Below are 27,419 nucleotides of genomic sequence, written 5' to 3'. Positions count from 1 at the left end.
TATGGTTGTGGGGCAATAGAAGGCTATGCAATGATGTATGCCATGTGGCATCACAACAGATCACATTGTCACGGTCTAACACAGACTAGCCTTACCTATGCTTGATGGGCTTACGTTGAGTGGCATTATCATAAATATTGCCAGTATGATTTTTCGAAAAAGTGATGCATCCATCTAGAAGACCTCTGAAAGCTTAATGTACTCTCTAAGGAGGGGTGGTCGACCTCCTTGGGTGCCTACCCTTGGCACTCTATAGACCAACATCCCTTGCGGGGCGGTCCTGGTTAATGGCTAGCATGGCTACTAGGGTTCCTAATGGGCACACATACTCATGAGGACAGTGCATGGACTGGCACTGTGCAATGCACATGAAGGGGAGGCTTTGCACGTGAGCTTGGCCTCAGCATGTCCCTACACCCGTTGCCCTTCGCACACGGGTGTGTTCATGACCCAGTGGTTGCCTACACACATCATCAACACATTCCCCCTTTGGCACATAAGAGGCGCCTCCCATGGACTGGTAAGAGCGAACACAATGCCTGCTCCATGCATCGTGACATCATGATCCAATGCCATTGACCTTGGTGGAGCCATTCAATGGGCTGACACATGGCCCTTAAACACAAAAGACTTGTCCTAGCCACCCATGGCCTAGACACAACACAGGTTTCTTCCTCTGCCAAAGCTAACCCCGTGATAGTTTATCAGAGCCATTAGCCAACTACTACCATAGTTGGTACCAGAGCGAACAAGCCAATCAACCTAGAGCGGTAGTCATCTAAAGAGCCACCACATCGTGGAGTGCAGTCCCTTGGCACTCCACTTTGGTTCAAGCAAGCATCAAGCATCAGAGTCATGCAGGGTCAGACGCATTGGCCATTCCTTAGAAGGTATATTGTGGTGGTTTGAGTGGGGGCGTGCCATGCTTCCTCATGGACATCGGTCGCTATTCATTTTGGTGAGGTGTGGGTGGTGCGCCTACACCTTGATTTCAAGATGTATGAGCCATTGTTCTATAGCTTGTCCAAGGCACTACTAAGGTGGGGATAACAGTCTGAAATTAGTTGGTGTCAACAATTGGTCAAGGAATATCACTAAGGTGGCAGCTTTGCATGAAAAAGGGTCCTCGATTGAAGCCACAATATTGGAATGTTAGGAATGTGGGTACACTCGCCGTTGGAGCATGGCGGCACAGCACCAGCATTGCAGCGGAGGACATGCTCAACACATCAAGGTGGAACATCTATAGCATTAACAACACATCACATAGGCGGGTACATGTTTGGCAACATCATGGGTAAAAGTTGCCACCACTCACACAATGCAATCAAGATCCTTGAGGCAAAAACAACAGGACCCCCTCAAAGTGAAGAAGGTAGCTTGGACCAGCCAAGCGAAGTGTAGTTTCGAAGGCCGAAAGCACGTAAGCCATGGCTAGATTTGAGGAACCTGAACACAGAGAGGTGAAGTCTGCAAGCCAACATGGTGAAAGGGTTCCCAGGAAGCAACGCCAACAGCAAGTGAAGACCTCACATCGTGTTCAGTAGCACCACCAAAAAACTACCAAGAAGTTAGTCGAGCCTTTAGGTAAAGAGAACATGGGGCAAACCTCTATGAAGCAACACACACACACACACACACACACACACACCTTTGAGGACCAAATATACACGGCGACAAAGCTATTGCGTGGTTTGAGTAACCCCAACACAGCCGGTGAAGTCCAGGCAAGCCAGCATGGTGAAATGGTTCCATCCCCTTACATGAACACCAACATAGGCGAGACCCAAGTTCACCAAGCAGCCCTGACTATGGCAACATGCAACTAAACTGGAACACATGTGGATGGTGCGGGACAAATGCCCTTTCACCAAGGAGTTGTTGTTGGGAAGACAATGGATTGAGTGGGGGAGCCTGTCACGGTCTAACACAGGCTTAACCTTACCTATGCTTGGTGGGCTTATGTTGAGTGGCATTATCGTAAATATTGCCGGTATGATTTTTCGGAAAAGTGATGTATCCTTCTGGTAGACCTCCAAAAGCTTAAAGTACTCTCTGAGGAGGGGTGGGCAACCACCTTGTGTGCGCGCGGGTGCACACACACTTACCCCATAGATCTTCCCTTGCAGGGCGAACTTAGTTAATGTCTAGCATGGCTGCAAGGGTCACACCCCCCCCCTAGACCATCCCTTGCAGGGCGAACTTAGTTAATGTCTAGCATGACCGCAAGGGTCACACACACACGCACACCCCATAGACCATCCCTTGCAGGGCGAATTTTCACACACACCACGCACACACACACACACACACACGTGTCTAAGCTAATTGAGCCACCCCGTTGCCCTCAATGCACACACACTCATGGGGGAAATGCATGGACAAGCATTGCGCAATGGACATGAAGAGGAATCTTTGTATGTGGGGGTGGCCTAAGCATGTCCCTACACCTCGCCAGCCTCATGTCTAAGCTACACACACACACATGGCCCTTAGACACAAAAGGCTTGTCCTAGTCACCCATGGCCTGGACGTCGCATAGGTTTCTTCCGTTACCAAAGCTAACACCATGACAACATGGCACAGTAGGTTGCATGGTGAACATAAGTATGACTCCATTTGCTGTTTTCAGTTATTCAAGAAATCTGGTTTGTGCAGGGAGAATCTTTCTTTCAATTGATTGAAGCAGTGGACAAGAGGTGATGTCATTGAAGAATAATTAGGAAATTAAATAATTAATAATAACTACTAGATTTGGTTCATCAATGAGATATACAGATAGTCCTAGTATATAGATCACTGTAGTTAACTTGGATGGGGAAATTTTTCTAGAATGGTAAATAAGAGGATAATTTTCTAAATATATTTCTATAATTTGCATGCTTTTCTTTATCTATCAAAAAAAAATTTGCATGCTTTTTGAGAGAAGATAGGTTTCATGAGATTGTGAATTTGAATGATCCCTATGACTTAAAATTGTACAGGAAGGTTCTAGAGAAGAATCAGTTGTTTGAATTTGTGACTAGGCTTAACCCAAAGTTTGGCATTGCCATCTAGACAGAAAATTCTCAGTCAGGATATTATGAACCCATCACATCATCATATGCCTTTGCTCTAGTTCAACAGAAAGAACTGTGAAATAGACATTGCCTTCCATCATGGATTGCTCTGCCTCGGCACCTCTGAAACCAAAGTCAACAAATAAGAAGCCTGTTCAGATATGACATGGATGAGTTGAAAAAAAGTTATTGCCATTAACCCAAAAATACCCATAGCAAGTGATGGAAACTCCATCCACACTTAAAGCGAGCAACGTTTCAATGGGGGCATAAAGAGTAATACCAATATTGTCATCTATGCAAGAGCTCTAGAATACAACAGCCCCACATACTCCAACATGGCCTTCCTCTACAGAAGCATTAGTCCCTAAATAGGACCAATGTTGAGAATCTAGTATTCCAACTAGCCTCAAGAATAGTTCTACTCCTACTGCTTCTTCCACCTCTTTTGCTCGTTAGTACTTAACCACTCATCTGCTTCAACCTCTTGTCCACCCTGAATTATTGATTCAAGAGCCTCAAATTATGTGACTGAAATGTCCTTGTCTTATTGTTAATTAACAGTTGGGTTCCAGTAGAATAGAAGTAACTGTTGCTGATGGGTCTCTTGCTCCCATTTTAAGTGAAACATCATTTGTCTGTCTTTCAGCATATATGTTCCCACAATTTAATACAAATTTATAATCCATTAGTAGTCTTACCAAGCAGGTTTCATAAAATTAAACGTTGATGGGAGTTGCAGAGGGAATTCTGGACAATCAGGGATTGGGGGTGTTTTCAGGGATGAGAATGGGGTTGTCTTAGCCATGTTTTCAAGCCCAATTGGAGTGGGTGACTCTCTCAGAGCCGAGATCTATGCAGTTATGGAAGGAATCCAGAAAGCTAGGGAGATGAATATCAACAAACTCATAATAGAGGGGGACTCAGAGGTGGTGGTAGGATGGCTGAATAAAGACAACAGTGGTTTATGGCATTACAGTAATGTGAAGAGGAAATTTAAATGGCTGGTTCAAGGAATGGAAGTTAAAATCATTTGGGTAAAAAGATGAGCTAATTCTTTTGCTGATGGATTAGCTAAACAAGGGGTGGAGAGGGAGTCAATGTTTTGGGCACAGCTGTAATTTTTTCTTCTTTCCCTTTCTCTCTCTCTCTTTTTCTCTTTTTCTCCTTTCTTGGGGCTCAAACTGTATTTGGAAGATAAGAAAGTTTGTCATTCTATTTGTAATTTTTATTGAAATTACATAATGAATTGTGTTATTGATAAAAAAAAAAATGTAGTCTTCCCAAGCAAGTAAACTATTTTTTAACCTTCTTTCCGGAATATTTGTTATCTAGGACTTCAGAACAAGGAGGATATGGGTAATGTAAATACAATATATTTGTTGGATGTCTTACCTAAACAACTGTTTGCACCACAATTACAGTAACAGTTACTCTTTGTAAGGTGGCCCTCAAGTTATTTGTATTGGATTATTAAGATCAAAGGACCTACCAAAAAAATATTAATTCCAAATGCTGCAACATTAGAAAATAAACATTGAATGAAACTCACCTGATTAGAAGAAACAGATGGTTGGTCACGAATCTTTTTCTTCTTACATGAAAGTGGATTTGGAGCCTGTGCAAGGAGGAAAAATAATACATATTTGGACAGGTGACCATCAGAAAAATAGAAAAACAAAAATAGCAACAAAATGAAATGATGGACAACAATTTCAACAATCACAATACAAACAAGTACTAGCACAACAAATGATACAAGTTGTAGTCAATCATGAAAGATTGTTAAAAGACAGTCAATATCATTAAAATGGCGCAGATATTACACAAAATATAAGTGATTCTGCATAAACACTTCTCTATTGAGCGTTAAACAATTCTCCACCCACCTCAGTCCAGCCAGAAATCACACATACTTGTAGTTATTAATTTTATGATTGTGTATTCATGTGTATATAGTACATAACATATTGACTAAACCACAATCAATGTCATATGGTCTGCAAACAGAGAAGTTGCACAAATGTCATTCTTTTATCTTTTTCAACTAATGTGTTAATGCTTTTTGTGCAATTATTCATTTGTTTACCTATGAGTAACCCCAACTGTCAAGACTCAGGAGTAAACTCCTGCCTCCAAGAAATTTTTCACTATCTATAAATGTCACTAAAGTCGTCTCAATAAATTAATAAGATGACAGTTAGACATCAAGATAGAGAGTTGAATGAATGAGAAGATCTAGATAATCAATAGTATCATCTATCTGTGGATTGTATGCAGATGGAGAATGGAAATGGGGTACGGGTTCCTCAATTTAGAGGAAATCTGAATGATTGTTAAGTAGATTCATTGGAGGAAATGCTGCACAGACAGTTAGACATCAAAATAGAGAGTTGAATGAATGAGAAGATCTAGATAATCAATAGTATCATCTATCTGTGGATTGTATGCAGATGGAGAATGGAAATGGGGTACGGGCTCCTCAATTTAGAGGAAATCTGAATGCGTAGATTCATTGGAGGAAATGCTGCACAGACTGTATAGCACTCAAATGGACATCAGAGAAATAATATAACTTGGGAGTGGGAAAAATCTGGAAATCTCTCAGCTAAATCCTTTTATAACTTTATCTCTAGATCAAAGGACTGGATAATCCAGGTTAAAATTGGTTGGTCCAAGATTTCCCCACACAGGTACTCTTTTTGAATGGACTGCCTACTTGAACAGAATTTTAACTCGGGACAATTTGGTAAGCAAGGGTATATTGTGGGATTCTACAAACTCTGTTCTCTGTGAGGGGAAAATTGAATCAAAAATTGATCTACTACTACATTGCAGATTTAATTTTGAGGTATGATAAAAAATTGGGAACTTGTTTGAGGTTAAAAGCTGCTTCCCAGAATCCATAGTGGATTTTGTGAAAGATTGGAGAGTTGAAAGTCTAATTAAATGGGATAAATTGGCATGGAACATCATTCCTACAGCGGTTTTTTTGTGCATATGGAAGGAGAGAAATGCAAGGATCTTCAAGAATAAAAGTAGCTCCACAAACAGTGATTTAGAAAATCTTGGGAAAATATTTCCTTGGCTTGCTGTAAACAATTGTTTAAAAATAGAAATTACAGCCTTTCTTTAAAGCAGGATTTGGGGGTATAGAGATGCATGGGCAATGATTGTATAATCCCTGTGTACATGCATTTTGGCCAATATAAATGATACTAAACTATTTCTCAAGAGAAAAAAAAAAAAAAAAAACTGTGGCTTAAAACTTAACTTGGAGAGTTGGGCTTTACTACCAAAGGACCAATGAGCTTATACGTTTGCCAACTTGCCATTAGTATAGCTTATAACCCTGTCCAACACAATCATACCAAGCATATTGAGGTAGATCATCACTTCATTAGAGAGAAACATCTTGCAAGGCAGAATTGCACACCATATATTACTAGGGGTGTCAATTGGACGGGTTTTGGTCCAACCCAATCTGATCCAATTAATAACCATTGACAAATGGACCAAGCCCAACTCAATCCAAATCTGGAAATAAGGTCCAATCCAATCCAATTCAAATGCAAATAGGTCGGATTGACCTAATCCGATCCAAACTCATTGAAATAAAATAAAATAATATATATTCCACTCTTAAATTTAACATAATTTAGGAAAAAAATCTATCAAAAACTAAGAAAAATACAAAAAATAAAGAACAGTATCATAGACGGTCTTATGAGCCTCTTTAGGATGGCTTCTGCATTGGAGGTGGGTTGCATTGATTGAGTCATGGTTGCTGAGCACCTATGTTCCGAACAAGCTACCTGGAGTAGCTTCAGTTTACAATCGCGTTTGTTGCGTGTGAAATGCCAATATTGGCTTTCTGGATTTTCAACAAATACAGCTTTTATGAGTTTCGTGTGGGGCCCAGCTCAAAACGTGGAAAGCCATGTCTCAAAAACCCTCCCAAATAGGCACTATAACTGTAAACAGAAGCATGTATAGAGAGAGAGACGGGCCAAAACCAACAAAAAAACTGGCCAAAAAGAAAACACCAGACCTTAAAAGAGTTTTGTCAATATTCATCAAAAAAAAAAGAGTTTGATCTATTATGTCTGAAGTCAGTAGAGTATCCCATACATAAAGAGGGGCACAAAGGTCTTTGTACTTAAATGTTACAAACCTATTATTTATACATATTATGGTCGGCTAAGAGAGGGTGACTTTTCCCTCTCAAAGACCATTCGAACCATTCCTTCCTTTTCTCTCTCTCTTTTTCCCGTTTTTTTATCAACACCTTCTCTTTTTCTTTTAATTCAGGAAGGAAATCAGATCTGGTCGAACTAATAACATGTTACCAATTAGTATTTATTATTATGGCTTCAGCAATTAGTATTTAATATTCAAGTTGTTGGATTTGGATGGACTGTGTTGAACAATTGAACAATGTCCACACCTAAACTAAACCTATATACAAATGGAATAGGAAGTTATCGGTTAAGGACATTTTGTAAAAAAAAAAGTTATTGAACATCCTAGATCATCTATGCAATTTCCAACAACTATGCATATGATTCGAGACTAGCAAGCAAGATTTCCAACATTTTAGCATGCTTCTCCCCAGAAAGCATGGAACAAAGAAAAACCATCTGACCATGTTAAGGAACATTATAAGACAACCACATAAAAAAGGATGATGTGAAAACAGAGTCTAACCTTTGCTTTCTTTCTCTTAAATTTAGCTTTATCTGTTACACCAAGTGTTTTTCTTCTAACTTTTCTGGGATTTACAGTCTCTGGCACTACAACTTGATCTACTAAACCTTCATGTGCATCAGGGGAATCTGTTGCAACTTTGGCCTCTAATTTGTTCTTTTCCTTCTTTTTTATCATCTTATATTCCATTTCTGTCATATGTAAGCGTTCCTCTTCTGTAGATTTAACGAATTGGCGTTGGAATGCTGACGGAGGCTCAAGGAACAAGGAGTTTCTCAAACCAAATATCACAGGAACACCTGGCACCTGCAATCAAATGATAAAATGGCATATATTATATATCAATGTGGCAGCACAACCTTGGTTTAACAACTATGCTTTATACAGATTTGAGGTATCAACTGATTATCTAAAGTTCCTTAGCTCAATAAATTCACAACCATCCCTTGCATGGTAATTGTGAAACCACCTCTCAGTGAGGCACTCGATTCAAAGCCATTAAAATGTAGTGTTTAAAAATTTCCACATCTCTAGCAGTAGAGACTTGAAATCAGTGTTTTAAAAGGTGTGGGAGGTGTACCCCTGGAGGTACGCCTCTAGGCGAGGCGCTCCCAAAACGTCTTGAGGCATATGCCGAAGGCGCTGACACCTCTGAGCCGTACGCCTCGTGTGCTTTTTTTACGAGGCATGCTAGAGGCATATGCCTCATGCGCCTCATGCACATCTTATATAAAAAGGCAGAAAAAAAAAAGAAAAAGGAAAAAAAGGAAAGGAAAAGAAAGGGAAGGGAAAGAAAAATAAAGAGAAGAAAAAAAATGGAAAGGAAAGAAAAGGGAAGGGAAGGGAAGAAAAGATAAGGGGAAAGAATGTGGTTTGCCCCCTGCCCCTATGATTCACTCGCTCGCCTCCGCGTCAACAACACCCCCCCTTTCATTTAATGTTATGCATCTTTATTCTTCTTAATATAAAAGCTTTTTATTAAAAATAAAGAAAAAGTGATACCCCCCTTCCTCCTCCTAACCCCCCTCCTCTTGAGGAGGCTTACGCCTCCTTGTGTTCGGGAGGCTTACGCCTCTGGCGTTCTGAACTACACCTCACGCCTCTAGGTAGTGGAACGCCTCGCGTCACGCCTCCGCGTTTTAAAACATTGCTTGAAATGAACCCCCTATCTTTTCAGATAGGTACGGAAGATGAGTATCAATATATAAGGTGATAGAGACAAACCCCCTATATAAAATAATTACAAGACCTCTATAGTAAGTTAGTAATTATTGTAAAATATACAAATTTATGCATTATTAATAGATACAAACCAATTGTTTGACTTACCAAGAGAGGTGTAGAAGATATACACAATCCTAACATTTTAGGCAACGCAAATGTAAGGTAATTGTGGAAAGATGGCACCACAAAAATAATAAAAAAAAAAACTGGCATAATAGTTTGTACAGCTGAAACGTACTTTTCTCATTGGATATAGCAGAAATATTACTAAATATTTAATGACACATTCTTTATGCTTGTTTTATCAAATACAAATTGTTTATGGTTAAACCAAAATTTATTGGACTTTGACATTATAACAACAATCATATATGTGGTTTATAAAACCTTGCACAAGAAACATACTCCAATGTTTCCAAACATTGCCTAGGCACATGGGGAGTAGGGGCACCCGAACCGTGGGCCTTTTTTGTGAAGTTCACAAACCGGTTAACTGTCAACTCGGTTCATCGTTTTTTGGTTTTTATAATATTTATTGTAAAAATACACAAATATATAATAAAAATATATAAATATATATAATATTATATTTTAAATAATATATAATATATTATAAATATTATTTATATATAACGCATATTTATTAATTTATAATATACATAATATATATAATATACATAAATATATAGAAAATATATAGTCATCACTGAACTACTTTTCTGGTTAACAAACTACACGCTATTTTTTCCCAGCAATCACCTTGTTGGTATCCTTGTTCAAACTATAATCCCTCATACGTTGACTATTTCCCTTATGAATAACCCATGAATGTGTTTGTCTATAGTAAAAAGAAACTCCATTGAGATAAAAAGAAGGAACAAGCTCAGGTGATACATCACTTAGATAAGGAAAAGACAAGCAAGGACCAAAAAACAAAAAAAAAAAAAAACGGAAAAGACAAGCAAGAGAAAACCCACCAGACCTAAAAATTAGGAACAAGAAATACCCAAATGAAGATAGACCCCCAATGATAGACTTCATCGATTTCGACACACCAAACCAAACAACCTCATGAAGATAAAAGCGACAAGAACTCCACCTTACACCTTTTCCAAATTTCTCATCATACCATAACAACCTTATACCGAAACTTCCACCTACTTGAAAAAAAAAAAATTGAGACAAAATAATCTCATATATGACCTCAAGCAAACTTCACATCTCTCCAAATCTCATCTGCCTATACTCTTTTAACTCAACAGTCAACACTTTACAACCCTTACACCTTTTCCAAATTTCTCATCATACCATAACAACCTTATACCGAAACTTCCACCTACTTGAAAAAAAAAATTGAGACAAAATAATCTCATATATGACCTCAAGCAAACTTCACATCTCTCCAGATCTCATCTGCCTATACTCTTTTAACTCAACAGTCAACACTTTACAACCCTTACAAAATCAAACCTACCACTCTCAGAACCATAGTTGTCAGAGCAACGCCTAGGCGACAAGGCGCTCTTGGAGTCTCACCTCGCCTAATCGCCAAGCAGTTTTCTATAGCGTGTTATAACAAACTTTTATATTCTTAATTTTCTAAGGTTATAATTATGAAATAGACATTTCTCTCTTGTTTCCATGTTGTAATTGGAAGATAAGAAAGTTTTGTCTTCCTCCCTGTAATTATTGTGATATTTAATGAATTGTGTTATTGATCAAAAAAGAAATTATAAAATAGACATTTTTAAACTAAAATATTCATTTTGTGTGTTTATATACTAATTTATTTTTGTTATTTTCTTATTTGTTAGGGTTTAATCAACACAAACATTGCTAAATGCTGTATTAAACCCTCAAAGACTTCAAAACCTGAACCAATAAGTAAAAAAGAACATAAAATGCTGTCCAGTCAACACATTTTCTTCTTTTTCTTTACTAATTTTGTGTTTTTATATACTAATTTCTTCTTTTTTTTAAAAAAAGGTAAGGTAGATTTATTGACTGAAATCAGAATCGTACAAAGAAGCTCCCAGGAGGGAGCAAAGGCTGAGAACATCCTCTCAGCTTACATTACAACTCAAACATACTAATAGACCTTAACTGAGACCCCAAGACCCTAGGATGGAAACCTTTCGAGCCTGCAATCAAAGACACTAATTTTGCCACTGCACAAGACACAAGACAGTCCACCTCTTTCTCCTTATTTTGAAAGATTCTTCTGTTTCTCTCCGCCCATATGGAACTGATTACAGCTGCAAGGATAGCCCACCACACACTTCTAACAAGCTTTGAAAGACCTCACATATCCCAACTCCTTATCAGATCTGATACCTGTTTATACTAATTTCTTCTTCTTCTTCTCTTTCTAAATTTTTCCTATAACAGAAATAGGGGTTCAGCCCCTATATTTTTCGAATTTTCTTCTTTCTTCTTTTTCTTCTCTTGAATATGTTGGAACATGTTGATTTTCTATACTTTAACATGAAGTTTATATTTTATTATGAAAATTATGAATATTTATTCAGGAAATATGATTTTATCAACGGTAAAATACAATCACCCAAGGATACATGATTTTACTTAAAAAAAAAAATCCACTGCCCATTGGCCACTACTAATCTCTTTAGCTAATGCACAGCTTTGATTTTTATGGCCTCAAAGAGTTGCTCTTTTGATCTACTACTATTCTCATTGAAGATCCTTCCATTCCTTTCCTCCCAAATAGTTCACACCACTACTGCCCTTACTACCTTCCACATAATTCTTCCTCTCTTTTTTGGTTGTCTTAGGAAGCTTGGACTGAAGAGGCTAGCAACATCCTGTAGGGGATACCACTTGCAACCAAACAAAGAACGGCAACATTCCCAAATACAAAGCACAAAGAGGCAAAATAGCAATAAATGTGGTAAGGATTCACTACTTGCAAAGCAAAGGAAGCACATATGAGGCGAGAGGCATTTGTTTGGCCTTTTCTCTTGAAGCATATGACAAGTGTTAAACTTTCCAAGATAGACTTCCCAACACAAAGCTTGGATTTTGGGAGGGATAGGCTTACTCCAAATCTCCTTCACCAGGAAGTTCTCCCCAAGGTAATAGGCAACAAAAGGGCATTGAAAAAGGAAGCACAAGTAAACACACCATTTGAAGCAGGAGACCAAACTCTAGTGGCCTCCACTAATTGGTCCAGAAAAGCTAGATCAAGGTTGTCCAATTGAATGAGGGCTTTTACACTCACTTTCCCTCAATCCCAGTCTAAAACCAAAGTCCCAATTTGCCTGGGAATAAGAAAAGGTGACAAGACTCGACACAAGTTGTAGTTTATAATCAGGCAAGGAATAAAGGCTAGGGAAAGCAAACTTGAGAGGAGTATGCATCAACCATAGATCCTCCCAAAATAATACTCGGGCAGGGTCGAGGTGGATGGTACCTAAAGACTTACCTAGACTTAGAGGAGTATCTTTCAAGATGAACCCCTATACTCCAAATTAGACAGATTCCCGATTCCTTAGATGGAGAGGCAGGGTTGAGGTGGATGGTATCTAGAGCCTTACCTAAACACACCTCAGACCATTGCCCTATTAGACTAGCCTAAGAGGGAACTAGTGTAGGACCAAGTCCCTTTAGGTTCAAAAACATGTGGCTGCTACACCGAAAGTTTGTGAAGAAAATGCAAGATCCAAAGGTTTGAGGCAAGGAAATCCAATTTCCCCTTTGCTTTTTGTTCTAGTTATGGGGGTGTTGAATCTGCTTCATAGTTGTCAAGGTGACGCCTAGGCGACAAGGCACCCTTGGAGGCTCACCTTGCCTAATCGCCAAGTAGTTTTCTATAGCGTGTTATAAAAAACTTTTATATTCTTAATTTTTTTGAGATTATAATTATAAAATAGACTTTTTTAAAACTAAAATATTCATTTTGTGTGTTTATATACTATTTTTTTTTCTTATTTGTTAGGGTTTAATCAACACAAACATTGCTAAATGTTGTATTGAACCTTCAAAGACTTCAAAACCAGAACCAATAAGCAAGGAAGAACATAAAATGTTGTCCAATCAACACATTTTCTTATTTTTCTTTACTAATTTTGTGTGTTTATATATTCCACCTTTTCTTTTCTTCTTTTCCTGTAACAGAAATAGGGGTTCAGCCCCTATATTTCTTTAATTTTCTTTTCTTTCTTCTTTTTCTTATCATAAATATTTTGGAATATATTGATTTTCTATACTTTAACATGAAGTTTATACTTTTCTTATGAAAATTATGGATATTTATCAAGGAACTATGATTATGGAACCTAGGGAGCTACCATAGGGTACATGTTTTTACTTAAAAAAATCCATCGCCTAGGTGACACCTAGGTGCCCGCCTAGGCGACTAGGTGACAAGGCACCCCCTATCGCCTAGCCTCGCCTTCGTGCCTTGAAAACTATGATCTGCTTATGGTGAAGGGTGCTCAACTGGGCTGGGTTGAAAGTTCTAGAGTGGGTTTGGAGGGGCCCTACATTTCTCATCTTCAATATGTGGATGACACCCTCTCTTTTTAGATGTTTCAGTGAACCAAGTGTTGAGTTTAAGGGCTTTACTGGCAAACTTTGAGATGTTAACAGGTCTGAAAATTAATTTGTCCAAGAATCTACAAATTGGAGTGAGTGAAATAGGAAGAGAGATGCAGGAACAGTGTGTTGCTGTGTTGGAATATCAGATAAGAGAGTTACCTTTCCTATTTTTGAGTCTCCCATTGGGGACCAAGATTTCTGAAGTAGGGGTATGGAGGCCAGTGCTAGAAAGGGTGGAAAAAAGACTAGAGAAATGGAAAGCAAGATACTTGTTTTTTGGGGGCAGAATAACTCTCATTAGAAGTGTCCTCTCAAGCTTACCAACATACTATTTGTCACTCTTAAAGATTTCAAGGAAGGTGGCCAACAAGATTGAAAAACTTCATAGAGATTTCCTTTGGGAAAGAATTGGGGGCCCAAAGAAGTTCCACTTGGTGAATTGGGACAAGGTTTGCAGACCAAAAGGAAAAGGGGGTTTGGGGTTTAGAAGGGTAAGGCTGTTTAACAAGGCTCTCTTGGGAAAGTGGCTATGGAGGTTTGTGCTGGATAGAGAAAAGGATTCTTTATGGAGGAGGGTGGTAGCCGAGAAATATGGGGTAGTGAGGTTTGGAAGGGAATCAAGGAAAGTTTCAAACTCCTATGGGTTGAGTTTGTGGAATGGGATATTGAATTTTAACCAAGAGTTCAAAGCTTCGGTTAGTTTCAAGGTGGACAAGGGGTCAAGGGAGAAATTTTGGGAAGACAAATGGGGTGGGATTGGGAAATTGACGGAGGTCCATCCAAGGCTTTATAGACTTTCAGAATTCAGAGCAGCAGGTGAGGGTAGATCAATGTTTTAAGGTGAGGAGAGACCAAGGAGCCCATCAGACCAAAGTTTAGGAGGCCATTAAGAGATCAAGAATCTCCAAGTTCCAACAATCAGCATTCCAAAGATGTGGCAAACTCCACTCCTGAAAGTAAGGAGAGGATCTCAGTCCTTACTGAATGTCCTGTTCCTATAGGCCCCGGGTATACTTGCATAGTTTGAACCCTGGGCCTGGATTGCCTAAAAAGCAACCATTAAAATTTAATTCAGAAAAGCAAAGTAACATGGAGAACTTTGTGGAGGCCAATCGATGGAGAAAGTACCTCAAGGTGGAGGCGAAGAACTTTCTGCTAGAAGAACTAAGAATCAGAGGGCAGATCAGTTTGAAAATCAGGGAAGATAAGCTGGCTACAGTGCTATTGGTAGGACTGAATGTGGTAGAATGGTTCATAAATTTTGTAGTTGCAGCAAGTGCAAAGGGAAAGGATAGATGCTGGAAAGAACTTCTAACAGAGGTGGGAAGGAGGTATGTGGCGGAAAGCAGGAAGAACCACAAAGGATTCTTCAAAGCACTTTCAGAGCAGTATGATAATGCTAGAAAGCAGATGGTCTGCTTTCCAGAAGGAAGAGTCAAGGGTGGATAGAATTAGTCAAGGCTCTGAGAGACTTTATGTCTAGAATGAAGATGAAACAAGACAAAGGTTTGGAAAAGAAGGTAAGAGTGGATCCCCTGAAGACAGTAGTGAACCTTGAGATTCCCAACAGAATGGCCCCTACCTTGGTGCAAGATGGTAATAGAGCAGCATTATTGACATCGGAGGCAACAGGAGAGTGGTCCAATAAACTGATTGTTGAAGTCGATAAACCAGGTAGAAACTGGGAGGAGATTGCTGATTTGGTGACAAAACAGCTAAGGATGACGACCACATATGTATTAACTCCTTTGGAGGGGTGCAAAGCTCTGCTAGATCCTCTGGATAATAAGCCAGAAGTTGAGACAGTAAGTTTGCAAGATAAACTGGGGTCGGTGAACATGTTCAGGTGGTCTCCATCAAACTCGAAGGATTCCTCAGTAATGGATGGAGTAAAAGTGTGCGTGGTGGGTCTACCTTTACATCTGTGGAACGATGAAGTAGCAGAAGCCATCGCAACATTGTGTGGAGCAAGACTGTTGGTGTCTTTTGAGGAGATCTAAGGTCTGTAGCAATTTTACTAAATGGTATCAAGCCTGAGGAGATTCCAAGGAAAGTGAACCTGAGAGTTGAAAGGAGCTTTCATGGCAGTCTGGTTGACTTCCTCCATTGAAGCTGAAATGTGGAAGGAAGCTCGTAGGGAGGAAGATGGTAAGTTTGAAGAAAAAACCTTATGTGGCAGTAAGGGGTTGGTCAAGCTACAAGGAAGATACAGTTACACAAAAGAGGGAAAGCAAGCTTTTGAAAATTCGAAAGGGTTTGGTCAAGCTTTTGAAGATGGAAAGTCACAAACGTGATCAACAAGGCATTAGATGGATATCTGACTGGACATATGCATTACCAGTAACAAATGGCGTTCAAGCTACTTCATTAAATGCACCTGTTCGGCTGAGAAAAGGTGAGAAGGGAGAAGAGGGTAGGGGAGCAAAAATGTTGGGTCCATTTAAAATAAATAAGGCCCACTCGCTACCCAATCCAGGCCAGATAATTGTGAATGGGCCTTCCCAAAGAGATGGGCCCCAGGTCTTAAAAACTGGGCCACATAATAATAGAAGGGACAAAATTAATAGTGGGCCAACCTTTGTGTGCCTATCTAAGGCGGGACAGGGGGAACAATTTGTTAAAACATTATATGGGCCGAATTTTATCAGCCCATAGAAGGGGACCACATGGGTTTTAAAAGGTCACGTGACCAGGGGAATGGGGTCGATAGATGGTAAACACCATCTATCTTCCTCTTCATTGAGCTCAACAGACCGAAAACAACGAACAACGAAGATCACCAATCCTGGGAACTCCTTACAGTGGGTTGCGTCAGAAAAATCAAGCAGGTTGTCACCAGAGAAACGCAATACGAAGAGCATCAGGCGAAGTGATCTTGAAGAGCGGAAGCAACATGAGTGCTCTGAGGAGGAACATTTCAGCGATACTGATTCAGACTACACAGTGAGCCTAGGGAGCATTGATCTGAGCAGCTTGAGGAACGTTTTTGATGAAGATAGCTTGGGTACAGAGGTACTTTTTAAAGAGAATAAAGAAGAAGATGATTCGCAAAGAGTTGACGAAGACAATGTGAATGCATTGGATTGTCCGACAAAAGCTGAGGTTCAGGTGCTGCCTCCACTCGTAAAGGAAGTCAATCCAGTAGCTCAGAAAAAACAGGATATGAGGTCAAGGAAAAATCTTAATACTTTGGTCTGTAATGCAATACCAGAAGAAAGGAAGCACGGGAAGAATAGTTCAACTGTTAAAGCCGACAAGGTATTGAATCCTACTATAAACTCTCTAAGGCAAAATCAATCTCAGGGAACGGATTTAGGCCTTTCTTCTTATGTGCATCCCCCTCCCTTGAATGATGGCCCATTGATCCCCAACAATACAGGTATGAATGTCCATTCGGTTTTGGTTACTAATGTGCCTTCTGTGCTTGTAACGCATACTCCATCATCCCGAGTGGAAGTTCCAGTTGCAGGGAAGAGGAGAGAATGGAAGTTCTGAGAGTGAATTGAGAGAGGAAGAAGTGGCCCCTAGAGAGAGACAAGAGGAATTAGAGAGAATATGGGAGATGATCTGTGAGTTGTTGGAGGGGTATGGAGAGGAGGAGGAACTAGATCAAAGGGAGAAAGCAGGAATCTCTCAAGAGAAGGACTACCACATAAGTCCCAAGTTGGGGGAAGGGGAGGCTAAAGCTAATGCATCATCTAGGAAGACCGAGGGTAACAATAAAAGAAAAAAGAAAAAGAGATCAGGAGTGGAGAGATTGATTTCAGATATTGAGGGTGACGTTGAATTTAGTAGGAGAGGGGAAAGAAGAAAGATTCTGTTGTAAGGTGGAATCTTTTGGGAAGGGATTTTTTGAAATGAAGTTTTCAATGAAAATCATCAGCTAGAATGTGAGAGGACTGGGAAGTGAAAGAAAGAGAAGGGCTATTAAAGACTTACTAAGAAGAGAGAAACCGGACATAGTGTTGATACAGGAAACCAAGTTGGCAGAAATTGATAAAAGGTGGGTTAGAAGTGTATGGAGATCAAGAGGAGTTTGTTGAACATCGCCCCCTTCTTGGGGAGCTTTTGGAGGTCTAGTAACATTATGGAGGGAGGATGTTGTAGAATCAATGAAGGAACAAATAGGGAAATTCTCTGTCTTTAAAGGTCAGGAATGTGGGGGATGGATTTACTTGGGTTCTAATAAATGTCTATGGGCCAAACACTTATAGAGAGAGGAATGAGATGTGGGAAGAATTGTATGGATTACAAGGCTTATGGGAGGGTCCTTGGTGTCTTGGGGGGGATTTCAACGTAATTAGGTTCTATAACGAAACTAACAACCCCCAAAGAACAATTACTACTAGCATAAGAAAGTTTAATGAATTTATTAGTAATTGTGGTCCAAAGGATTTACCTCTCTTACAAGCCAACTTTACTTGGTCTAGTTTCCAAGAAAACCCTCTTTGTTCGAAATTAGGTAGATTCCTCTTTAATGAAGAATGGGAGAGTCACTGTAGGAACTTGATGGCTAGAGCATTACCCAGAGTCACTTCTGATCACTGTCCTATTCAGTTAAGTCCTGAAACAATAGCCTCTTGTCCACAGCCTTTTAGATTTGAGAATATGTGGTTAACTCACCCAGATTTTGTGCATCTGATTGGGGATTGGTGGAGAGAAGAGTTAAGAGGGGTGAAATGGAAGGGAGTGAGATTCCACAAAAAGCTGAAGAGGTTGAGATCCAAAATCAAGGAGAGAAACAGGGAACAATTTGGAAGAATAGAGGAGCAAAAAATTAAGTTGTTGTCTAAGATCGAGGAATTAGATTCCAAAGAAGCTCAAATGATGATAGTGAGCAAGAAAGGGTTTTGAGAAGAAACCTAAAGAAGGATTTAGAAGAGATCCTTCTAAGAGAGGAAATGTCGTGGAAGCAAAAGTCAAGACATAAATGAATTAAGGAAGGGGATGGGAACACAATTTTTCCATTCGTTGGCTAATAATGGGAGGAGAAGAAAAAATTTTGTCGCCAAGTTAGAGGTGAATGGGGAGAAAGTAACAAATCGAGATGAGATAGCAAGGTTGTTTGTGGATCATTTCAAATCAATCTATAGGAAACCTTTGAATAATAGGCCAACATTGGAAGATTTGGATTGGACTGGGATATCTAAAGAACAAGTAAACTTGTTAGAAAGGGATTTTAGTGAATAAGAGATCAGGCAGACGGTGTTTTCAATGGATAGATCCAAAGCACCTAGTCCAGATAGCTTGACAATGGCTTTTTATCAAGATTGTTGGAATGTGGTTAAAGAAGATCTAGTTGGGGTATTTCAGGAATTTGCATATAAAAAAATGTAAGCCCTGGAGTTAATGCAACCTTCTTAGCCCTAATCCCAAAGAAAATAGATGGAAAGGACCCTAAGGATTATAGGTTGATTAGTCTGATAACTAGCATTTTGGCTAAAGTGTTGTCCATGAGAATCTAAGTAGTACTACCATCCATCATTAGTCAAGCACAAGGTGCCTTTATTCAAGGCAAATAACAAATCAGATCTTAATAGCAAACGAGTGTGTGGAGAACATGAGAAAGTCGGAAAATCAAGGTCTTGCGTAAGCTAGACTTAGAGAAGGCCTATGATCTTGTGGATTGGAGTTTTTTACTAGAGGTCCTTGGGTATTGTGGCCTTGGAGATAGATGGTGCAACTAGGTAAAGGGTTGTATTAGTTCTTGCCATTACTCAGTCTTAGTTAATGGGGTGGTCAAAGACTTCTTCCCAGCTTGTAGAGGCCTTAAACAAGGTGACCCACTCTCCCTGTTTCTTTTCACCTTAGTTGCAGATGTTTTCAGTAGATTAATCTCTAAGGCAAATAGGGAAGAAGTGAGTGGTTGGAGGATAGGAAGGAACAATGTCCGGGTAACCCATCATCTACAGTTTGCTGATGATATCATAATATTTTGTGAAGGGGGTGACAGGCAAAAAGTGAGGAACCTTAGAGCATTGTTACAACATTTTGACAAGGCCTCCAATTTGAAGATAAACATGGATAAGAGTTGTGTGGTAGGTGTCAATATGAATGAGGAGATTATTCAATCTGTGGCTGATTGTCTAGGTTGTCATGTCTCTTCGTGGCCCTTGCAGTACCTAGGTCTCCCTCTAGGGGCTAACCCAAAGAGAGTAGTTTTTGGAACCCAATTTTGGAAAAGTTTGAGAAAAGATTAGCTGCTTGAAAAAGAACTATATCTCTATAGGGGGTAGACTTTATTGAGAGCCACCTTAGCGAACCCACCGATCTATTTCTTATCTATTTTTAGGAGGGAGGCTAAGAAGTTGGAGAGATTAATGAGAAATTTTCTCTGGAGCCAAGGGAGGAAAAGAAAGACCATTTAATTAATTGGGAAATAGTCTATAGGAGCAAAGAGGAAGGTGGACTTGGGTTAGGAAGGTTAACTCTCAAGAATAAAGCCCTCTTAGGAAAATGGTTGTAAAGGTGGCCTAGAGAAAGGGAGAGGTTGTGGATTGAAATGATAGCGAGCATACATGGCAAACTGGAAAATGGATGGGACGTGGGTGTATCACGACAAGCAACGTTGGCATCTCCTTGGAAAGCAATCCTAAGTATCCTCTCTGAATTTCTCAACATTGTCAGGTATGATGTCAATTCTGATAACTCTGTTTTATTTTGGGAAGACGCTTGGGTGGGTCTTGTTGATCTAAAGGACCAATTCCCGTCCCTCTATTCCATTTCCCTTTACAAGGAAAAAGCTATCTCTCATTTTCTACCTTCTCCTTTTTCACCCTCATCCTTAAGTTGGGATTATGGCTTTTAGAGAGGTTTGAGCGATGATGAACTTAACAATGTTTCAGATCTGTTGTCTCTTCTTTGACAATGTCTTTTTGGACCCTCTTAGTGTGGATGTGAGATTATGGTCCCTTCATCCAAAAGGTTACTTCTCTTGTGCTTCCTTTTTTAAGTCTCCTTGCTCTTCCCTGAATCAGTGGGTATTTCCAACCAAGGAGATTTGGTCTAGACCTGCTCCACCTAAAATTGTTATTTTCTACTGGGAGGTGTTTTATAGAAAGATTAATACCTAGGAATGCTTGCAGAAGAAAAAGCCTTTCATGTGTTTGTCCCCTAACTGGTGTGTGCTTTGTAGGGCTAGTGGTGAGGATTGCTCCCACCAACTTGTATCTTGTTCCTTGTCTAGAGCTATTTGGAGTTGGATTTTTTCTTTGTTTGGGTGTAGGTGGAATCTGTTCACAGACTTAAGCCAACTGTTCGATCCTTCCTTTTTTGTGTGGCCTACAAAAAAAGGGAAAATGATGTCGAGATGCATTAGAACAGCCACATTATGGACAATTTGGGAAGAAAGGAATGCATGGATATTCAAGGAAAAAGATAGAAGCATTGAAGCTGTTAAGGATTGTATCTTGACTAGGGCCATCAACTAGTTGAGAACTTTGGACTTCTTTCATACCTTTTCCTTTGATGATATTTCGAGAAATTGGATATTGGTGGCTAACAACCATACAAGGACGGATAGGGAATCTGTAGTCTGTCAGCCATAAAGCTGAACTTTGATGGCAGCAGCCAAGGAAACCCAGGCCCATTGGGGATAGGAGAGGTGCTGAGAGATACGGAGAGCAACATATTAGCCTTGTTTTCAGGTCCCGTGGGAATAGGAGACTCTAATAGTGCTGAGATTTTAGCGGCGGTACAAGGTATTCAGATTGCAGAACAATTAGGAGTTCAGCACTAAGTAGTTGAAGGAGATTCAAATTGTTGTGGGATGGCTGACAGACCCAGCTTAAGCCATTTGGCGACACAGAGATTTATTAAGGAAAGTCAACTGGCTTACAAGAAATATGACTGTTACCTCTCTTTGGGTGGGAAGATCAGCAAACACCTTAGCGGATGGGTTAGCTAAGCAGGGGGCTACAAGGGAGCAGTTATTTTGGGCTGCTTTGTAATTTTATTTATGGCTAATTCTGTTTTATTTTGATGTAATACTTTTCTGAAAAGGTAACAGCTCATGCCTCTTTAGGGTTTCCTGTACTGCCTTTTTTCTGAATTAATAAATTATCTTCGTTCATCAAAAAAAAAATTAAGAGATCAAGAAATTGAAGAATGTCTACTGTTGTTAGAAAATTTGCAACAAACTAATATTTCTCTCTTTCTAGGGACGGTCTGTGGCGGAAAGAGTGCAAAAATGGAAGATTCACTGTGAAATCTTTCTACATGGCACTGGTAAGGGAGCAGCTGGTTTCTGATCAAGTGGAAGGAGTGTGGGGGAACCCTATCCCCCCTAGAGTGGAAGCTTTTGCCTGGTTAGTGTCCTTGGATAACATTTTAACTTCAGACATACCTGAAGAGTAGAGATTTTTTGCAAGCTTCTGTTATCTTTGCTGCTCGGATGAGGAGACAGTCTTCCACTTGTTCTACTCTTGCACGATTGCCCATTTCATGCGGAGGTTTTTGCATTGCAAGCTTCTGCTATCTTTGCTGTTTGGATGAGGAGACAGTCTACCACTTGTTCTACTCTTGAAGGATTGCCCATTTCATGTGGAGATTTTTTTCTTTTCTCTTAGGAATGAGCATGTTTCATCCTTCGACTACAGCAGAGCTGTTCTCTTATTGGCCAAGATTTAATGGTTGTAAAAAAGCAAGGATCATGTGGAGTTCAGTGTTTTAAAAGCGCAAGGGCCATTTTGCACCTGAGGCGCAAGGCGCAAGGCGAGGCGCGCGCCTTTTCGAGGCAAGGCGCACAATTAGAAAAAGCTAAAAAATTCAAAAAAAATATCAAAAAATGCAAAAAAAAATGAAAAAAATTATAAAACATAACATTAATAAAAATATAAACTTAAGTTTTAAAATAAATGTTTTAAAAAACCAATTATCTATAATTAAAATACATAAGCATAATATGTAAAGCATATTCAAATGAGAATTTAAAAATGAAATCAAACATATAAAACATTTTCAAGCATATAAAACCCACAATCTCTTTTTTTCTCAATTACATTACTTCAAGTAGCTAACGTGACATATTAAATTCCTAATTATACAAGCCGCCTTTGTGCCACGCCCCAGCCGCCAGACTCAAAAAAAGGAAAAGGCGGCAAATTTTCGAAAGGCGCACGCCTAGGCTAAGGCACAAGGTGCACCGGGCGCGCGCCTTTTGAATGGGCTGCGCCTAGGACCTGGGCAAGGCACCTACCCTGAAATGCGCCTCGCCTGTGCGCCTAGGCGCGCCTGAGGCACACCTTTTAAATCACTGGTGGAGTTGCACCCCTTTTGCAGTCTGCTGGGTTATATGGAATGAGAAAATTAGAAGATTATTTGAGAACAAACAGAATAACATTGGGATAATATCTATGGTTGAAAATTTGGTGTCCTATTGGATTCTGGTGCATCCAGAATTTCATCAGACGAGCAGAGCAGTGTTGGGAGAGAACTTTTGGAATTTTCTTGAGTTACAGACTTGTAATCTTGATCAGTTGTCTCTTAATTTGTCTCTTGTAGTGTTGGCTATATAAGTTTAAGGCTGCATTGGATGTTATCTTGACACCCCTCGGGTTGTATGAATCTTTTTTCTTTTAATAAAAATGTTTATTCTGATTCTTCAAAAGAAGAAAAAAATTGGTGGGTTGAGGATGAAATGGAGTTCAGGTGGAAAGGTTATAGATTCTGCAAAAAACCTATAGTTGTTGAAGGCTAGAAATAAGGACTGGAACACTCTTCCCTTTGGCAAACATGTTATTGACTATAACTAGTTGTATAATTTCAACTATCTTCTTAATGGCTTTGTAGGATGCTCCTGATAAAGAAGATTAGATACAAACACATATCGAGCTGATTAGCTGAAGACCCTTCCTCCAGTTGCTAAAATTGGAGCTCCCCGTGTTAATGGCCTTTCAAAAACCTCCTCTATCCCTACTTTTCTCTTCAAAGACTCACATTTCTTTCAAACCACAGCCCCATGCATAGGTTGCCATAAAAGCTTTTGTCTCCGAGTGTTGCAGTCCATCACCTCTACTTTGAACAAATCAACCACTTCAGCCGGTGCCACCCAAAGTTTTCCAAACTGGAAAGCTAGTTGCCACATTCTGGAGGCATAGGAGCAATATAAAAGAAGGTGATTGGCATTCTCCCAATTCATAAAGAGGTGATTTGGAACAGTGCCCCAACCACAATGGTCGGTTCATATGGAACATTTCAAATGAGAGGAACTCTAGGTTATTCCAAATCGAGCCAGCAATGAAGAGAGTTGCTAATTGCTATCTTAGGAGGTCAGAATATATCCTGGAATCTGGTTTATAATGAATTTTCTAGAGCAGTATATAACTCAATTTTGCTTTTCGATAATTTGTACACAGATCAATACAGATACAAACAGAAGCAGATCTGTGTATCCCATTGTACAATATCTTCTTGTATACATGTGTTTTATAATTAATGAATATTCCTTACCTTAACTCAAAAATGATTGAGAGGCAATAGAAGAAGAATGCTAACCTCCCGAAACTTTTCCCGAATACTGGTGTCTTGAGTAGCAATAAAGAAGTGTTCAGCATTATTTTCTCCAACAACCTCCTCAATGCATCCTACAGCACTCTTTCTCCTCTCATGATCACATCTAAACATGGAAATGCAGTAATAATTAGAGGGAAAGGTTGAAAAAAAAAATCTCCTAAATGAACAAGGTAAATGCAAATTCTTTTTATGTTCCAGGCATAAATCCAATCTCATCCTATCATCTGTAAGTAGTTGGGTGAGAAAACTTGACTCTAATTTGTCTTTTTCCCTTGATGGGAGCCTGCTTAGTTTCAAGTGGATTTTCTTTTCTTTTTGAAACATAGTAAAAATACAAAAAAAAAAAACAAGTATATAAATTAAAGGGCATACATATACAAGTATATATTGAAAGGAAAACATGAATTTTGAACAGTTTTGATCATCAAGATCTACTAAACATGTGTTTCCTTTGAACAGGACCCGTGGTATTAAAGTACAACTCGTAGCATCATTGTATGTTGTTTTGTGGTGTTTGATAATGCTTTTTTTTTTATCAATAACAGAAAGCTTTATTAATGAATAATACTTGTGAAATTTAATTACAGAGAAGGGGAGGTAAACTATCTTAACTCTCCAACATCAAAAGGACAAAGAAGAAACTAAAAATTAGCCTAAAACAAAAAATCCTTAGCCACCCCTTGCTTAGCTAACCCATCAGCCATTGAGTTAGCACTTCTCTTCACCCAGCTGTATTTCACCTCTAAGTCCTTACTCAGCCAATTAAATTTTTTCTTCTCATTTCTGTAGCTCCACAAGCCACTGATGTCTCCTTTCAGCCACCTAATCACCATCTCCGAGTCCCCCTTCAATAACTAAGCATTTGATGCTTAATTCTCTTGCTCTTTGGATTCCTTCAAGAACTGCTAGAATTCCGGCCCTAAGAGAGTCACCCTCTCCAATTGGCCCAGAGAACATGGCAATAATATACCCCTCCTCATTCCTGAACACACCCCCTATCCCAGAAGGCCCTGGATTCCTTAAGCTACATCCATCAAAATTCAGTTTTATGAATCCAGCGGGAGGGGGTCCAAGAGGGTCTATAGGTCCTCTTACAAAGAGCAGCCTCTTTCCACTTTCTCAACAAGTTTGCCATAGAGAATTCAGAGAATATCTCCACTGATTTCAGCCAGTGAGCTACCCTTGAATGTATCAAGTCTATTAGGTTTTTTGTGGTTCTTTCCTCATCTGAAAAAATTTGTGAGTTTCTTTCTTCCCATATTGACCAGCACACTGCAGCCCTAATGCTTCTCCACATAACCTTCCCCCTTTCCTTAGGCCATCTAAAGAATGAGGGAGAGAACAAGCATTGCACACTCACAGGGGGATTCCAAGTACACCCAAAAAGGAAAAACACCCATTCCCAAACAGTCTTAGTAACTGGACAAGTAACCATAATGTGGTAACCTGTTTCCCCATCAGCTTTGCAAAGAATACTCCTATTGGGAAGTAAACCATAACGTGTTTGGTAATGCTTTAATGGGGTCGGATCTCCAAAAATGTTGTTTTTCAGATATTGGGTCTCATTTAAGTCAGCATAACCTTACCTCTGAAAAGTGATAAGGTCTTTTTTGGTAAAAAGCTGACCCATGTGTGGAATGCATTCGGACGTGTTTTAGTCACTCATAATGACAACTGTTCAGAAAACAGAATATTGTTTTTGGAGGCTCTGAATAGCAGAAAAGCAAGTTCATTTTGCAGTGATCATAGCTGTGAATAACTTTTCTATTTTTCAGATGTCAGACTTCAGTGTTTGGTAATGCTTTAATGGGGTTTTTTATGGTTCTTGAACACACCCTATATTAGGTTTTTTGTGGTTCTTTCCTTACCTGAAAAAATTTGTGAGTTTCTTTCTGTTTGGTAAACCCTAATGTGACTTAAACACTGATAATAACTTTTCTATTTTTCAGATGTCAAACTTCAGTTTTATCAAATGCCAAGTGTACTTAAAATCAGATTGGGACCAAACTTGAGTGGCTCAATTAAAAGGAGTTTGTTGAGTAGGGCATGAGATTGAACATTGAAGGTAAACTAATTGATCAAAAAAAAACGAGGGTAAACTTGAGCTTTTTGTTATTATTCATAATCAAGGAAAGATTAATCTTTATCTTGCCTTTTTTTATCAGTAACTCATAACAAGAATATTTCTTTATCAATAACAGAGATTTCATTATTTGATTAAATGTTAAGAAAACATCCAATGGGAGATAAAATAACTTAACTCCCTATAAATGCCACTAAAGCTAAAAAACATTTGAATCCCTTCCAGAGATGCTAAAATCTCAGCCCTCAATGAGTCAGTCCCCTATTCCAATTGGGCCAGAAAACGTAGCCATCACTTTCCCTCTTTCATCCCTCAAGACTCTCCCTATTCCGGAGGGCCCAGGATTGCCCATGTTGCTGCCATCAAAATTCAGCTTGGTAAAGCCAATAGGTGGAGGGGTCGAACAAGAACTTTAGACCCTCTTGGCTGGGGCTGAATCTGCAATTTCCTTCCAATTCCTAGACAAATCATCAACTGAGAAATCCACAAATAAGTCCAATGTTTTCAGCCAATGAACTACTCTTGCATGAATCACTTCTGTCGCCGCTTCCACAGTTCTTTCCTTTTACAAAAAGATTCTCAAGTTTCTTTCTTCCCAAATAGACCAACATATTGCAGCCCTAACACATCTCCACATAATCTTTGCTCTTTTAGTTGGATAACTAGAAGGAGAGGAAGTAAACAAGCTTTGCACATCCATCGGAGAGTTCCACCTACACCCAAATAAAGAAGTGAACCATTCCCAAATAAAGTTTGCAAATTGACAAGAAATTAGTAAGTGAAACCCAAACTCACCAGCAGCTTTGCAGAGGACACACCAATGAAAACACAAACATCTATTGGGCCTTTTTTTTGAAGAAGAAGATCTCCTGTGTTAAGTCTTTCCAGGAAGGCCTCCCAACAGAAGCTTCCCACCTTGAAAGGAATAGGTTAAGCCCACACCTCCTTAACAGGAAAGGACAGACCAAAAGGAACAACCAGTGTGTTAAGGCATGAAAAAAAGAGGCGCAAGAGAAGGTACCAGAAGGAGAGAGGGTCCAAATTCTGTTGTCTACCTTTGTTGGTTCCAGGAACACTCCTTCGAGGATGGATAGGAGTGACAAGGTACTATCTAATTCTGTGTCTCTGATCTCTCTCCTCAGTCCCAAATTCCAACCAAACCCCAAAGAAGCGTCAGAAAGTACAAGGAAAGTAGAAATTGGTTTATCCTTGAAGGTAGAAATGGCAAATAAGGTTGGGAACTGTTCTTTTAAAGGAGAATCCCCAACCCAAACATG

General features: G+C 39.4%; 1 protein-coding gene across 2 annotated transcripts in view; it reads right to left on the bottom strand.

The window, feature by feature from the left end:
• MEE21 (PIN domain-like family protein) overlaps positions 1-27,419 on the bottom strand; it is a 34,607-nt gene that overhangs the window by 1,674 nt on the left and 5,514 nt on the right. For both annotated transcript variants that reach the window (XM_088957544.1, XM_088957546.1), the window contains exons 4-6: positions 24,042-24,162; positions 7,767-8,072; positions 4,612-4,677 (exon numbers count right to left, since the gene is read on the bottom strand). In XM_088957544.1, coding sequence (XP_088813670.1) covers positions 4,612-4,677; positions 7,767-8,072; positions 24,042-24,162 — 493 coding nt within the window. The remainder of the gene's footprint in view (positions 1-4,611; positions 4,678-7,766; positions 8,073-24,041; positions 24,163-27,419) is intronic.

This window comes from Nelumbo lutea, chromosome 8, assembly GCF_056320005.1.
Source record: "Nelumbo lutea isolate HS-2025 chromosome 8, American lotus-T2T, whole genome shotgun sequence".
Lineage (NCBI taxonomy): Eukaryota > Viridiplantae > Streptophyta > Magnoliopsida > Proteales > Nelumbonaceae > Nelumbo > Nelumbo lutea.
This window is presented reverse-complemented; position numbering and strand designations above follow the sequence as displayed.